The 13,223-nt window shown below is 39.6% G+C and overlaps 2 protein-coding genes across 3 annotated transcripts in view; both read left to right on the forward strand.

The window, feature by feature from the left end:
• Positions 1 to 7,491: 7,491 nt before the first annotated feature.
• Positions 7,492 to 10,760, forward strand: LOC131892461 (leukocyte surface antigen CD53-like). Its single transcript, XM_059242334.1, has 3 exons — positions 7,492 to 7,699; positions 9,376 to 9,579; positions 10,305 to 10,760. The coding sequence occupies exons 1-3, from the start codon at positions 7,492 to 7,494 to the stop codon at positions 10,640 to 10,642; spliced, it is 750 nt and encodes a 249-aa protein (XP_059098317.1). The 3' UTR covers positions 10,643 to 10,760.
• A 168-nt stretch (positions 10,761 to 10,928) lies between these two features.
• The window catches only part of LOC131892477 (ras-related protein Rab-32B-like), a 17,190-nt gene continuing 14,895 nt past the window's right edge, over positions 10,929 to 13,223 (forward strand). The window contains exons 1-2 of one of the 2 annotated variants that reach the window (XM_059242336.1): positions 10,929 to 11,738; positions 11,820 to 12,077. In XM_059242336.1, the coding sequence (XP_059098319.1) occupies positions 11,649 to 11,738; positions 11,820 to 12,077 (348 nt within the window). In that variant the 5' untranslated portion in view covers positions 10,929 to 11,648. Of the gene's footprint in view, positions 12,078 to 13,223 lie in introns of both variants that reach the window. The other variant, XM_059242335.1, reaches the window with a different exon arrangement.

Genomic DNA, 13,223 nt, shown 5'->3' on the forward strand with positions numbered 1-13,223 from the left:
TCCCAACCCAGGATTTAGGGTCATTTCTAGCGACCGTAGAGGCTTAATGTGCGTTTTGAGAGCACCTTCAAGCCTTCGAGAACACAGGCTAGTTCGAACAATGAAGCCCACATCTCTTCTTTCTCTGGTTCCTTCATTGGTTAATTTGCTTCACTCTAATATTCGTAGGGAATACGTAGGCCTTATTGATCCGGTAGCATCTTTTAAGTCAGACTTGGACACCTGTTTTAGATAGCACTCCAGATCAACCCTACATTCAAGGACTAGCTCGGTCTGCCAACTCAAACTCGTTGGTTGAAAAAATATCATATAAAGTTTAAAAGGTGAAAATGGAAAAAGTATAACCTTTCATTTTGATAGTACTGGGATTAGATTCCCTGTAGCGGTTTGAAAAGACCGAGAAAAATATTGCTTTGATAATATATAATATGCTTTTTTCATAAGGAGTCTAAATCTTTATTCAAATCTAGTTGATCCCATTTGCATGCAGCCGTTGATTGTTCTCCCAAAAACATTTATTTTGACCCATTGAAAGCATGGGGCATGTTTGAGGGCTATTGATGTTTACAATGGATGCATTTTTTGCCATGACAATGCTTTTGTTCTTTAAACAAGTTTAAATTGAATTCCATTTTTCTACCTTTTTGGGCAAATTTCATAGCCTTTTAGTTACCTTTTTTGGCAATTTTTTCTACCATTTTTCCGAGGTCTACATGCCTAAATTGTGCATCTATTTGGGCCAGAAGTCCTCGGGCCAGAAACAGGCCATTTTGTCCTCAATCCAATCTCCGCACATTACTACATTACTACTACCGCATTCCGTTGAAGGCCTTTTAAAGCAAAATATACCCTTTGCTTCGTGACCCACGTTCCTCAAATCGTAAAAGTGTGAGTTTCATTTTCCAAGCAAATATCTAAATCAATGAAGAGGATGTCAAATATTTCAAGTGAATACGTTGTACCAATCTTGTAGTCGATGATGCACGCCATCTGGCACCACCTTTGAACTAAGCTAGCATATCTCACATTGAATGTTTGCCTTTTAGCAATGTTTTCCAAAGGTCCTGTGTCAGATAATACAAAACTGAGTGGTCAGGCACAGTTTCAAGTTTGAAAAAGTTCCAAAAAAAGTTGGACAACAACATTTCATGTCTACCGCCAAAGAAAAAGGATTCAGGATCAGGATCCAGTTTTTTTACTAAGTATCAAGTTCACTAAGAACCAAACTCGCTTCGCCAAATTTTGGCTATAACAGCCTTCCATCAAAGGTTAAACCTGGTATAGAACAGCTACGAACGCATCCTCGTAATACCCATCTACGAAAAAATACATATATATATTACGTAGTTGGCTCTTTGGATCTCATGTCGGAAAAGACAACAAAAGTTAGATGAAAGCGCCTCTTCCCGCAACAAATTTAAGACATTATTCCTTTTTTTAGCAAAAGAGAAAACGGCACAAAAGTTGTCACAAAGAAAGTTTTTCGAGGGCTCTACCAACATCTCCATGATTGAAAGAAAAAGCTAGAGGACTCAAAGGACCATCACATCCTTCGTTACGTTATCATTATATGCATTATTCGAAGTATATTTGTTTTCTCACAAGCCATCACTTCGCGTGTTTATCGTTGCTATAATGGGCCATAACCCTGAAACTAGTGTAAAAAACCTTCTTCGGCCCTCAATTGCGCATTCAATAAAACTCGACATAAAACGGGAAGCATTGCAATGTTCTTTAAGCTCCAGAGTATAATTTGTCGAGAGCCTTTCCTTTCGTTTCAAACTCAGTTCATTTGACATAATTTAAGGAGCTAATTTAGATGCAGTGCTAAAGCAAATGATTTAGCCGCATCTTTCAATTCAATAAACTGGAGGTAATGGCCAACAAAAACATTTCTCCGTTTTTACGTACGTGGTTTACTGAGATATCGAAACATCCCTCTCAAGAGGATTCCAAACTTCGAGCTTTTTCAAAATCTGCTCAATAACCTTTCACGGTGTTACTCACAATACTGATAATTTTTTTTTTGAAAATGCCAAGCCTTCTAATAACTATTTTCGATGTTATTGAAACAACAGGAACAACTTTTGTAAAAAATCATCTTGAATTCTAGCTAAGATTGTAATATGAATCCACTTAAAACCTACAAAGAGATCATATTTTTAAAAACGTAATCAACAGATGTTGGGAGTAACATTAGTTGCGTTTCCTACTAAAATTTTATTCAAATCCATGGAGCAAACGATAAGATATCTTGTTTTCAAAGATGCATTTTCATCAAATTTGACTACAAATTGCTCCGGTTATATCTTAAAGCAATTGCCAAGTGATATAATGAGCTTTTTCTATGCCTAAAATATAAATGGAAATATTTCACGTTTTTGAAGCAGGTAAAAAAAACCCGAACATAGCTTTTTGGATGCCATACTTGTCAATCGCGACTTTAATGAAGGTTAATCTTGAACTTTGACAAAATTCTATTAACGTTGAATAAAAACCTCGCTAGTGCGTAGAAGTTAATTATTGTAAAAAGTGACAATTTTGAAAATTAAACTGTCACGTGTATCGTCCAAATATTTTGGGAACATGATAGGATCGTGTAGTTTTTGGCACTTAAGTAAAATGAAAAGCAATTTTACATCTTTTGTAAGTTTTAAGCGACATTTTTTGCTACCTCTAGCTTCGAAAGAAATCTGAAAGAAAATGGAGAAGTGTTATTTCTTGTCGTGTCATTGCAAAAGTTAATCGTATTCCTTGGAAATAACTGGAAACATAATTAGGCCATTTTTCGATCTTTTACGACGTAAAACGCAACCTTTAAGTTGTAAAAACTAAGCATGTTCTAAATAGAAGTTTATGAAATTTTACGCCAATACATAACTAAGAGTATGGGGACCTTTAGGCAAGCTCTGGCAGGTTCGTTTGTTTGCTGGTACCAGTGTCAGTGATGCAAGTTTAGGGTTTCAAACACGTTTTTGAGAAGCTGACCCTTCTTTCACATTGCTACATGAGGAAAGGTCAGCTTCGTTAAAACTAGTTTGAAAAGCCAATTTTGCATCACTGGCATTGGCAGGCAAGTTTGTTTGCTGGTACCAGAGCTTGCCTAAATGTCCGGATGCTTAATACTGATTGACTACGTTTTTGACAATGATGCACTTTAATGGGCTTTAAGTTATCTTACACATTTATCTGAGCTACTTTTAAACATGTGTATTTCACAAAAGTTTTTCCTTTTGCTTCTTTGACAAAGAAAAATATATTGAGATGTCTGGTCATTTGAGCAAATCACTTAACCAGAAAATATAACCACCGTGCTTTGGATCGACGCCATTAAACATTCTACGTGGAGATAATGGAGGTCATGATATTGAGCAGGTTTTTTCCATGAAAGGTTTAGGGTAGTCCCAAAAAATTATGGAAAGTTCGATGAGCATATCCAGTTGAAGGTGATGCTAACTCTGTACAAGTCGATTGTTCAGCCACATCTTGAATATGCATTGCCCAACTGGGCTCATCAGGCTTGTCAAAAGGTCGAACAAATTCAAAGGTGTTTCCCTAGGGAACATTAAAGGAAGGAGAGATAAAAGAGATTAAACAAGCTGGGATTGTATAGTATTCAGAGAAGGTACGAAAGGTATCTGGTACTGTACGTTTTCAAAAGCATTCATGAGCTTTGTCCCAACCAGGATTTAGGGTCAATTGTAGTGACCGTAGAAGCTTAACGTGCGTTTTGAGAGCACCCTCAAGCCCTCGAGAATCCAGGCTAGTTCGAACTCTCTTTTTGAGCCCCTCAATGAACAGGTTCATATGCTCAATCAGTTGGGTAACCGTGCTAAAATGCGCTCGGAAACCATGTTGACTTGGAGGAAGGACATCACGGACTTCAAAAATCTCTCCACATCTCTTCGTTCTCGGGCCCCTTCATTGTTCAATTTGCTTCCCTCCGATATTTGTAAGGAATACGTGGGCTTTGATCCGGTAGCATCTTTCAAGTCAGACTTGGATAAGCTCCAGAGCTAGTCAGAACCACGAACTCTCATTTGGTGGTGGATCAAATATTACATCCATGTTAAGTCTTCCGTCTTAAAGTGTTGGGGATTACATTCTCAGTAGTGGTATTGAAAAATGAGAAATCAAATGTTATATTTGTCATATTTGTCATTTTTCAAGAAAGTGTAAATATATAGCATATTGGTCCACTTGTTATGGTATAATTCTCAAACTACCTATGAGCAAAAGTTTTTCTATCAGTCAATTTGAATATGCTACATTGATGGAAAGCTTGTTCTTAAAACAGACTCTTAACAGTCTAAAATATTTGTATTAACTCTACCAAAAATCTGATTCGTTGAGTGATAAAGTAAAGAAATATGTTTGGAATTTAGAGGTACATACTACATACTACCTGGTCTAAGACCTGCCTTTCATGAAAAAATTCATCATGTAATGTTTTACAAGATAAAAAATAAATGCCCGGATCAATTATCAATGGCCAAGATAAATGGACTAGCTTTTTTGATACAAAAATATGATATAGTTATTGTTTGAACCAATGGTTCAAGCCAATGACCTAACTTGTCGGGCGAAGGTAAGCCTCTCTTTTGGGTTCATAATTACGACAACCAACCAACGAAATAAGTTTGACCAATGGGAGGGAGCTCCAATCCCTTGATGGCATGTCTCGAAAGGAAAGTGTTTTTATAAAGAAATGTAATGACCCAAGCCTCAAGACCATTCATTCCACACATTCATTCGACATTCAACCTTGTTTTGACAACTGACCTGAATTGTACGTACAAAAATGACCATGAAGGGTGCTTCAGTTCTCTAAGGGGCCTTTGTGGTAGCCAAGAATTACACTTGAAGGTTGGGATGATTTGAAGTGCAAGAACAGTCTTGTGGCTTTTCTCGAGATGCCGACATAAATGGGACTATAACAAAAACGCTTTATTGTTGGACTGATAATTTGTCAATTGTGTTTTCTGCCAGACATAAAATGGCCAACGGGTCATTTCTCATTTCAGCTGGGGAAAAGCTTGTTTAAAAAACCAGTGAAATTCTCCAGCTAACGGCTGATGTTGTCTTTGACTGACTTCCTTTTATCAACACTAAGAATGTAATCCCAAACCCTATTGCTATTGGAGTACTGACGTATGCTTTTTACATCTTAAAATTAATGGAGGTTACAGCAAGATCAAAAGGGTTGAATATTGTTGACCTGGAAATTGTTTTAATATTTTTTAAGTCTTTTTCTGACCATTACGTTACTCAATAATGCTTTTCATCTCTACTGCTAACTACAGTTTTTTTGACAAAGCTATAGATGCCAGCTTGGACAGATTCTTCTACATGATTTTTAACGCATCCGATTTGCATGACTGTACACTTTTGTTTTAGAAGGACTAGTTTTCTGAGGTATAATGTTCTCTCTCATGCACGCAAAGGAAACCAATCGCCATGGTTAAAACTTTATCTCATGGCTCTGTGTTCACGAGTGGCTGGAAAGTAACTTTCTAGCCTCTAGTGAAGAGAAAGAACATTTCCTCACATTAGATTTGGTTTTGAATGTAGTTATTCAAGTTCGAATTCAAAAAGTTGATAAGGTCAATAACACCTGAAACGCGTTCAAGGTGTCTTGATCATACGGACTTCCTTCAAGCCTAACTTATATGAGATTCGCGTAAAGTATGCCCCCGCTATTGAATAAATAGCTATTCTTCAACAATGACGTGGGACCAGAAGTTTCTTTTGCATTCTAGACAGTGGGATTCTTTTCGTTTTAGCTTGCGTCACTTGACGAGTATGCCACTTGAGGTAAGGCTCCTTACGCCCAAGGCGCAATTCATTCCTGAATAAAAGGAAAGGATTACTGGTAAATTTACATTTGCTGTGATCAAAAAGACTAATTCATTATAGAGCCACTCCTTGTCAAAAAATGGAATGGCGTTACTCGTTACAGAGAGTTTTCCTCAGATTATACGGACAACCAATATTTCAGTTTTTTGCGCCATCAAGGCCTTTCTTCTCTAAACCCATGTTTTTAATTCTAACAGCCCTGAATATTGAAGTTCATTTTATTGCCAATACTAATGAGCATTGATATTGAAGCTTGGGTTAATTGTTCAAAATGTGTTGTAATTTAATGTACACAATTTTTTTCTGCCTCTTGGGCCCAAGATCCTTGTATAACTTTGAATTATTTAGTCTACTTGCAATGCTCATTTCTAACCATTTCATGCCCCACATTGCTGGCTATTTTACAAGATTTTTACCAAGCCTACAGGAGTTCAAAGTGGGAATAAAATTAATTTCCAAACTTTAAACTTTTTCCTTTCTAGGCAGTATCACTCTTATTCGGACATTTAGGCAAGCGCTGGTGGTATCAGCAAACAAACTTGCCTGCCAATGCCAATGATGCAAAATTGGCATTTCAAACTGGTTTTAAAGAAGCTGACTTTTCCTCAGCGTCCCTTTCAGCAACCTCTTTCCTAAGTCATGGATGGAAATGTGCAGAGTTCGAAAATTTGGTACAACACAAGGCCAAGAAAGATATCCTGCCAACCAATTGCTTGACAACTTCGCTCTGAACCATTTCTCACAGTCCCTCGAACGTGATTGAGAAGTAAGCGATAAACGAGTGCAAATTGAACAAGATTTGAAACCACAAACACCACCAATGTTGCTAAGAGCAAGCACAACTTTTAGCCATAATCTTCCAATTGACGATACACAGAAATACACCATTTCAAAATGGAATGGAATTACAGTTCCTTATTCTAGAAAGAGGAACGAATTACTGTAATTTCGTTACTATTGCTCTGTTCATGCCTATACCTAATCTAAATGCTGACCTAGGTAAAAGATTGGCAAAACATTAAAGACTCAAACAAGTTTTGGAATGGGGGTGTATCAGAAATCTCAATGATTAACTGTACATACGCATTGCCTCATGTACTAATCGTTCTTGACAAAACACGAACACATTCTATCTAGCAAAATATGCAATATGCGGCTTGGCAATTTTCAAAGAGCTTGAAACATCTTTCCATAAAAACCTTCACGTTTCGAGACAAGCATAAGCTAGGACAGACATTACATAGGAAATGGTCATGCCAAACTCTTGCAGCATTTCCATGGACAGGTTTGAACGTGTGCGGACAGGTTTGTTCGAACAGTTTGGACATCAATCGCCGCGCCCAAACTCCCAAACCGGGATGGAAGGAAGGCGGACACAACGTGCCGTCTTTCCACCAACATGGTGCAATAGTGTCTCCAGAAGACTGCGAAGCATCTGTGAACATTTCGGTGTCCAGTGGCGCGCCCAGATTGCATGACGTCCAGAACTTCAGATGATCGGTTTGAAACTGAATCAGTCAACGACGATCTATCTCCGTGTTCAAAACCTATGCTGGCAGCTAGTGGTTGTCAGACTCAGTGGTGATTTGTCAACAGCGATTGTTGTTGTGGTGGTTACCGAAGATTGAGTGCATCATGGCCAACGAAATGAGAGATCTCTCCAAATACATTCTGTTTTTCATCAATTGCCTCACATTCATTTGCGGAATGGTGCTCTTATTCCTGGGGATCTATCTCCACACACAGTACTCGACCTACTACGATTTTATGGACAGTTCATTCTACACATTCGCTATTTGGTGCTTGGTCATGGGCATCATTGTTTGTCTGGTCTCATTTCTGGGTAAGTCTGGCAGCCTTATTTGCTCAAGTAGACCCACAAATTGATGAAGAGTGTCATTTGGTAAAGAAAGCAAGCATTGGGAAATGGACAACTTTCTCTTTTTTTTTTGCTCAAACTAGTTTTTGATAACGATATGGACAAAATGTCCTCGTTGCAATATGTTGTTAAACCAAAAGATCAGATGGTTTAAGTGTAAGTACCACAAGATTAAGGATGTTTTCAAACACTAAGACCAAGTCACACGCTCGTTCGTCGGTTTCAAGACAGAATAACCGAACTTGTCGATGTCTGAGAAAAGTGGGAGGCAGAAAAAGAGTCAGTGTGATCACGAAATGCTTGGCTGAGATCTGCCACCACTCACATGGTGAGAAATTAATCTGGACCTGGGAAAAAATCTTTCTCCATTTCGGAAGTTATACCAGTTTCATTCATTCTGGTAAACAGTCACGTATATCACAATGGACACTGACAAGCACAAGTTAATTTTGAACGCTTTTCTTTGGGAACCAAAACACATGGTATAATTCAAATTGCGAGTTGTTGTTTTTCGTTTTAAATAGTTGATTGGGATCCTTTTTTTTACTTGCTCGGTATGCAGTTTTATCATGCTTTTGTCAGCTAAAATTGCCGAATGGTTTGATATTTTGATTACGGCCTAACAATGTCAAAACCCGAATCCGTTCAACTGCTATAACCAATTGGAAGAAGTCTCTGAAATACCTTTGGGGCTTTGTTCATTCTCTCTTTCCCGTTGGAAGGAATAGTCCTTGAGTGCTTCTCAAGCAAAAACTCAGTTATAAATTAGCTTATATTCTTTTTACATGATTATTGACTCCATCGTGATTTGTAGCAATGATACGTACATCTGCGCTAAACAAAGAGGCACTCATTTTGGCCTCTTCACTTCCTGCAACAATATCTTTTGCGGCATGTACAGAACGTCTAAAGTGATGCGGGTTCAATCGTTTTCCTGCCGGGTCTGCCATTTTGCGGGCAACTTTTTAATCAGGCACTAAAAAGAGTAATATCCTATTCAAAAAATGCTAGGATGACTAAGCACCACTCCCGAGCTCTTAAAGACCCCATGCGAGCAGGAGAGTGGAAATGTGTGTAGATCTAGTTTCAGATCATTTGATGGCTTGAGAATTGGAGCGAAGAATATATAATATTCATGTGAAATGGGGCTCCAACAAATGCATATTGCCGTAATATTTGGGGCTCTTGTGTTGGAAATATTCGTTGGGAGGATCAAAGAAAATGGACAAGGTCGGCCAGACTTCAAAAGGGGAGCAAAAACTTGGCAAGGATTTGGCCCATAATAGCAGAGAAGCAGCCGCCGACTGCAAAAGGCCGAGGAACATATTGAAAACTTTGCAACTTGGAAGCATTAGAATGATTCATGATTTAGTCAGACAAAGCTCTCGTGGAAATTAAAGCGACCTTGAGAGAACATTACTCAAAACTTTCCTCAGCTCTTGCAATTAAGAAAAGCCACCTTAGCCTCAAAGCCTCTTCTCTCTCAGAACTGAGATGAAATTTGATGTGTGCCATGCCCGAGAACCCTCAACTTAAATCATTCTCACCGAAATCCCTGAAGATTCCGAACAAAGACTACTGCACTGCACTGCACTCTAAAGACCAGCTAATTAAATTTCAATGTTCCGTTTTCTCCCAAGGATTGTATGGTTCCATACGAGAGGATTACTGTGCCCTGTTGGCCTTTTCCGTGGCCTTGACCATCGTGCTATGTCTGGAAATTGCCATGGGTGTTGGTGCCTTCGCCATGGCTCGTGAAGATAAGTTGGTGCGTTCCATAGCCCGAAAGATGAAGAGCTCAATGGACAACTATGATCCGGTCAAAAACCAAGGCGTCACTAAGGGTAAGTGCTAAGTAGTAAGAAGTATCTTTTGAAATAAAGAACTTGGGAATCTTTGCTTGGGATGCCATGTGAACGTTGTTAGTATGAGGTGCCAAAGTCTAATGAGCATTCTTGGTTAAGACCTTGAGTGATGATCATTCTGGGCATCACGAGGGTGGTGAGCGTGGTGAGCGTGTTCCGTTCAAGACAAGTGTGCTTGGCATCTTGGAAGTGATGAATCCCATGCTCCATCAATAATATTCTCATTAGAGCGAGAGGAGCATGCAAAGGACATTTGTCTTGGAAGGCCATAAATTGGGTGTGTCGTCAAGGAGAAGAAACGAAACGAACAAAGTGAATCAGCTTGTTTTCTGTCTTGCCCATGGGGGACCCAGATTAGGGCCTTCACTTGCCTCCTTTGTCACCAGAGAATCTTATGCAAATCTAGTTGAGTTGAATGGAGCGTTGAAGACTTGAAATGCAATCACGCTTTGCACGCACGCAATGCATGCATTATGAAATTGGAACAATATTCTGGTGAAAGATTGAGATGCCTCCCAACGTACAGTACTTGGCTAGAGAAGCCAAGTGATAAGAGTGAACCATATTCTTCGTGTTCATTTGCATCTACCGGACAATATGATTTCACGTATGGCATGAAGTGAAGGAGCCAAAATATTTGCGGTCGATTCTGTTCAAATTGAGGAACCGGCAGCTCTTACCGTTCTACCTATTTTCAATTTCAGTTTGGGACATTCTGCAAACGGATTTCAAGTGCTGCGGAGTGGAATTCCCGGGGGATTGGGCCATGACTCCGTGGAGTCGGAAGAATCCACAATCTGATGAACTGCCCAATTCGTGTTGTCAAGCCTTGCCTCTGAAGTCGCCATATTGTCGAGTCTCATCCCCGGAATTGTACAAGATTGGCTGCATCGTGGCCTTGGAGCAAAGTTCGACAAAAAATGCAGGGGCCTTGGGAGCCGTGGCCTGTATTCTTGGCATAGGGCAGATCCTCTTGGTGATCGCGGCCATCAAACTGATGAAACAAGTTCAAAGACCCAAGGCTTGTCCTCCATTCTATTAAAGATGAGGGGACGACTCACCAAATGCCATTGACGTCCACGTGCCACAGGAGTATCCTTTGCAGTGCTTTCAAACTGAATTTAACTCGCCTAGAAATGAATAATAAATGAGTGTCATCAGCTCTAGGGCTTGAAACCACGTCAAAAGGGATGGGTTTAGCTTTAATCGGTTTAGTGGTGCTTTTCTGGAGGATCTCGCATCGCCAAAATAACGCTCTGATCAAGAGATGAAGCACTTCGTGGTGGACGGTGGAAAAAAGAATGGAGATCATTTGTCGGCAAAAAAAAACAGATAGGTCTTGAGTCAGCTTTTTGAAATGTGTTTTTTGGCCAGAAAACCCGTCGTAATAAATGACCGAAATATCTTTCTCTTGGGAGGAATGGGGAATTTGGCAAAGGGCTCGATGATGAATGATCAAAGTGATCCTATCCAATTCTCGATCCATTCGAGAGCGCGACAAGTCGATTTCCGATCATTCCCAATGCTCTGTTCGAATCTAGTCGAGGTCTTTCTGGCTAAAAGTAGGTCCATCCATGGTGCACTACTACATTATACCTGCTTGAAAGGAACTCGTAATCCCATTCAAAGGCCATACAGACTTTCTACTGGGTTTGAAGATCCCATGGAACACAAAGTGAAAGGACCAGGATTCGGGGATTCCAAGCTGCTGATCGAAGGTTTCAATCACAAAAGATCTTGAGATTAGGAACACTTGAGCTCAAAAGCTCGCGTATGTAGTAACCTCTTCTGCGCTTGAAAATTAATCATTTCGTGAAGTTGAGCCAATCTCTAGCCCAACAACCCTTGTCCCAAAACTGGCCTGTTGAGCTTCAACATTCAACCTTGAAGTTGAGTTCCGACTTCCGAGCAGCGTCTGCCCAGTCAATTAATTATTCATTCTTTGGGCCACCAAACCAACGTGGCCTTTCTTGTGCTCTACGAGACTAAACTCCAGCAGAGGGGTCACGAATTCCAAGACCGGATTAAAGGCCCACCACTCAGTGTTCATGGCATCGGCACGACAGGACCAAGAGGGCCAAGAAACTTCGGACGAGATTGATCTGAATTCATTAAAGCAGGAAATCTTTCTGAAGCTGGTAATCCTGGGTGATCTTGGAGTTGGGAAGAGTTCACTCATTAAGCGATACACTCAATCAAATGAATCCATTGACTACAAGGTCTCGATCGACACAGCCTTTCAAGTGAAACGAGTGGAACTGGATGGCCGCGTGGTGAATATTCAACTTTGGGATGTGCCTGGCCATGAAAGATACGGAGGCCTGACCCGGACATTCTATAAGTATGCCCACGGAGCGTTGATTGTGTTTGATCTTTCAAGGCCAGAAACGTTCGAGAACGCCCTAAGCTGGCTGAGTGACGTCACAGAAAAGTTGTTCGATGCTCGACAAAAATCGCAGTACTTTTTAGAGGAACAGGTGAGCTTTGCAACCAAAACAAACCAGATAAGTGGACTTTTATAGACTACAAATAGTATGTTAGTCCTTGCTTCTCTTTTCAACGACTACAATAATTCACATGAGAGAGGACAAAAAGCGTCAGCTATGATAAGGAATTTGTGTGAAAGATATAATAGGCTATGAACAAAGAGTCAAAATGCAAAAGAACCCCTCCCACATATGGAGGTTTATCATGTCAGCCATTAAGAAAACAGGACGAAAATGGAAAGAGATCTTTAGAGAGGGACCTTTTACGCAGATCCACTATTTTCCTAGGGTGGTGTAATTGCTTTCAAAATCTGCAGTTGTTGAAATCAAAAGTAAGCCAGGTCGTTGTAAAAACGCTTGGCTTGGCCTTGAAGCATCGCAGACACTTTTCTATTGTTTTATTAAGCGTTATGAAGACAAAAATTTGGTCAAAAAGACGACTTATTAATTTTCGTGTTGTCTGATAATCATCTGTAGGGATGCTCAAAACGTGCAAGTATATTATCCTCCCTGTTTTCAAGTTGTCTGCATCATTTTTGCACATTTGCACTTCCTGCATGTTTCAGATTTCCGCTTTGTGTTTTTCCTCATATTCAAATGGTTAAAAATTAAAAGGTGTTTTTTCTTCAATGCTTTCATTTGGTGTGATTTTGTCCTTGGGTCGATTGCTAGACTATTTTGGCTTTTAGCAAAACCTTTCATGACGACGTCATTTAATTTTGCTACAATAAATTGCTGCGAATACTTCCTTTGTCTTCTTTTCTGTTTATGGCCAACTATAGCTGACATTCGGTTCCTCTTATCTAGGGTGTTTAATCCTAATTTTAGGCAAAAAGATTTGAAAATTAATTGGGACGGAAACACTGTTTGCTCAAAAGGACTTATTTAGATATCTAATGTGGTTCTCCCCCTGTGATTTTGCCGCCTGCTATACTGTACATGCATTGAAAAATAAGTCTTCCTATGATTATTTTATTGAATAGTGGCCCTTTTTCAATGATCATTCGACTTATTGGCTTTTGTCTCTACCTACTTTCATAGCAATTTATGAATTTGAATTGCATTTTTTGAGCAGCACTAGTAATCACGCTGGTTCAGGGTTCGATACAAAAATATTATGGCAACAAAAAATGCGTG

The sequence above is a fragment of the Tigriopus californicus genome, chromosome 2, assembly GCF_007210705.1.
Source record: "Tigriopus californicus strain San Diego chromosome 2, Tcal_SD_v2.1, whole genome shotgun sequence".
Lineage (NCBI taxonomy): Eukaryota > Metazoa > Arthropoda > Copepoda > Harpacticoida > Harpacticidae > Tigriopus > Tigriopus californicus.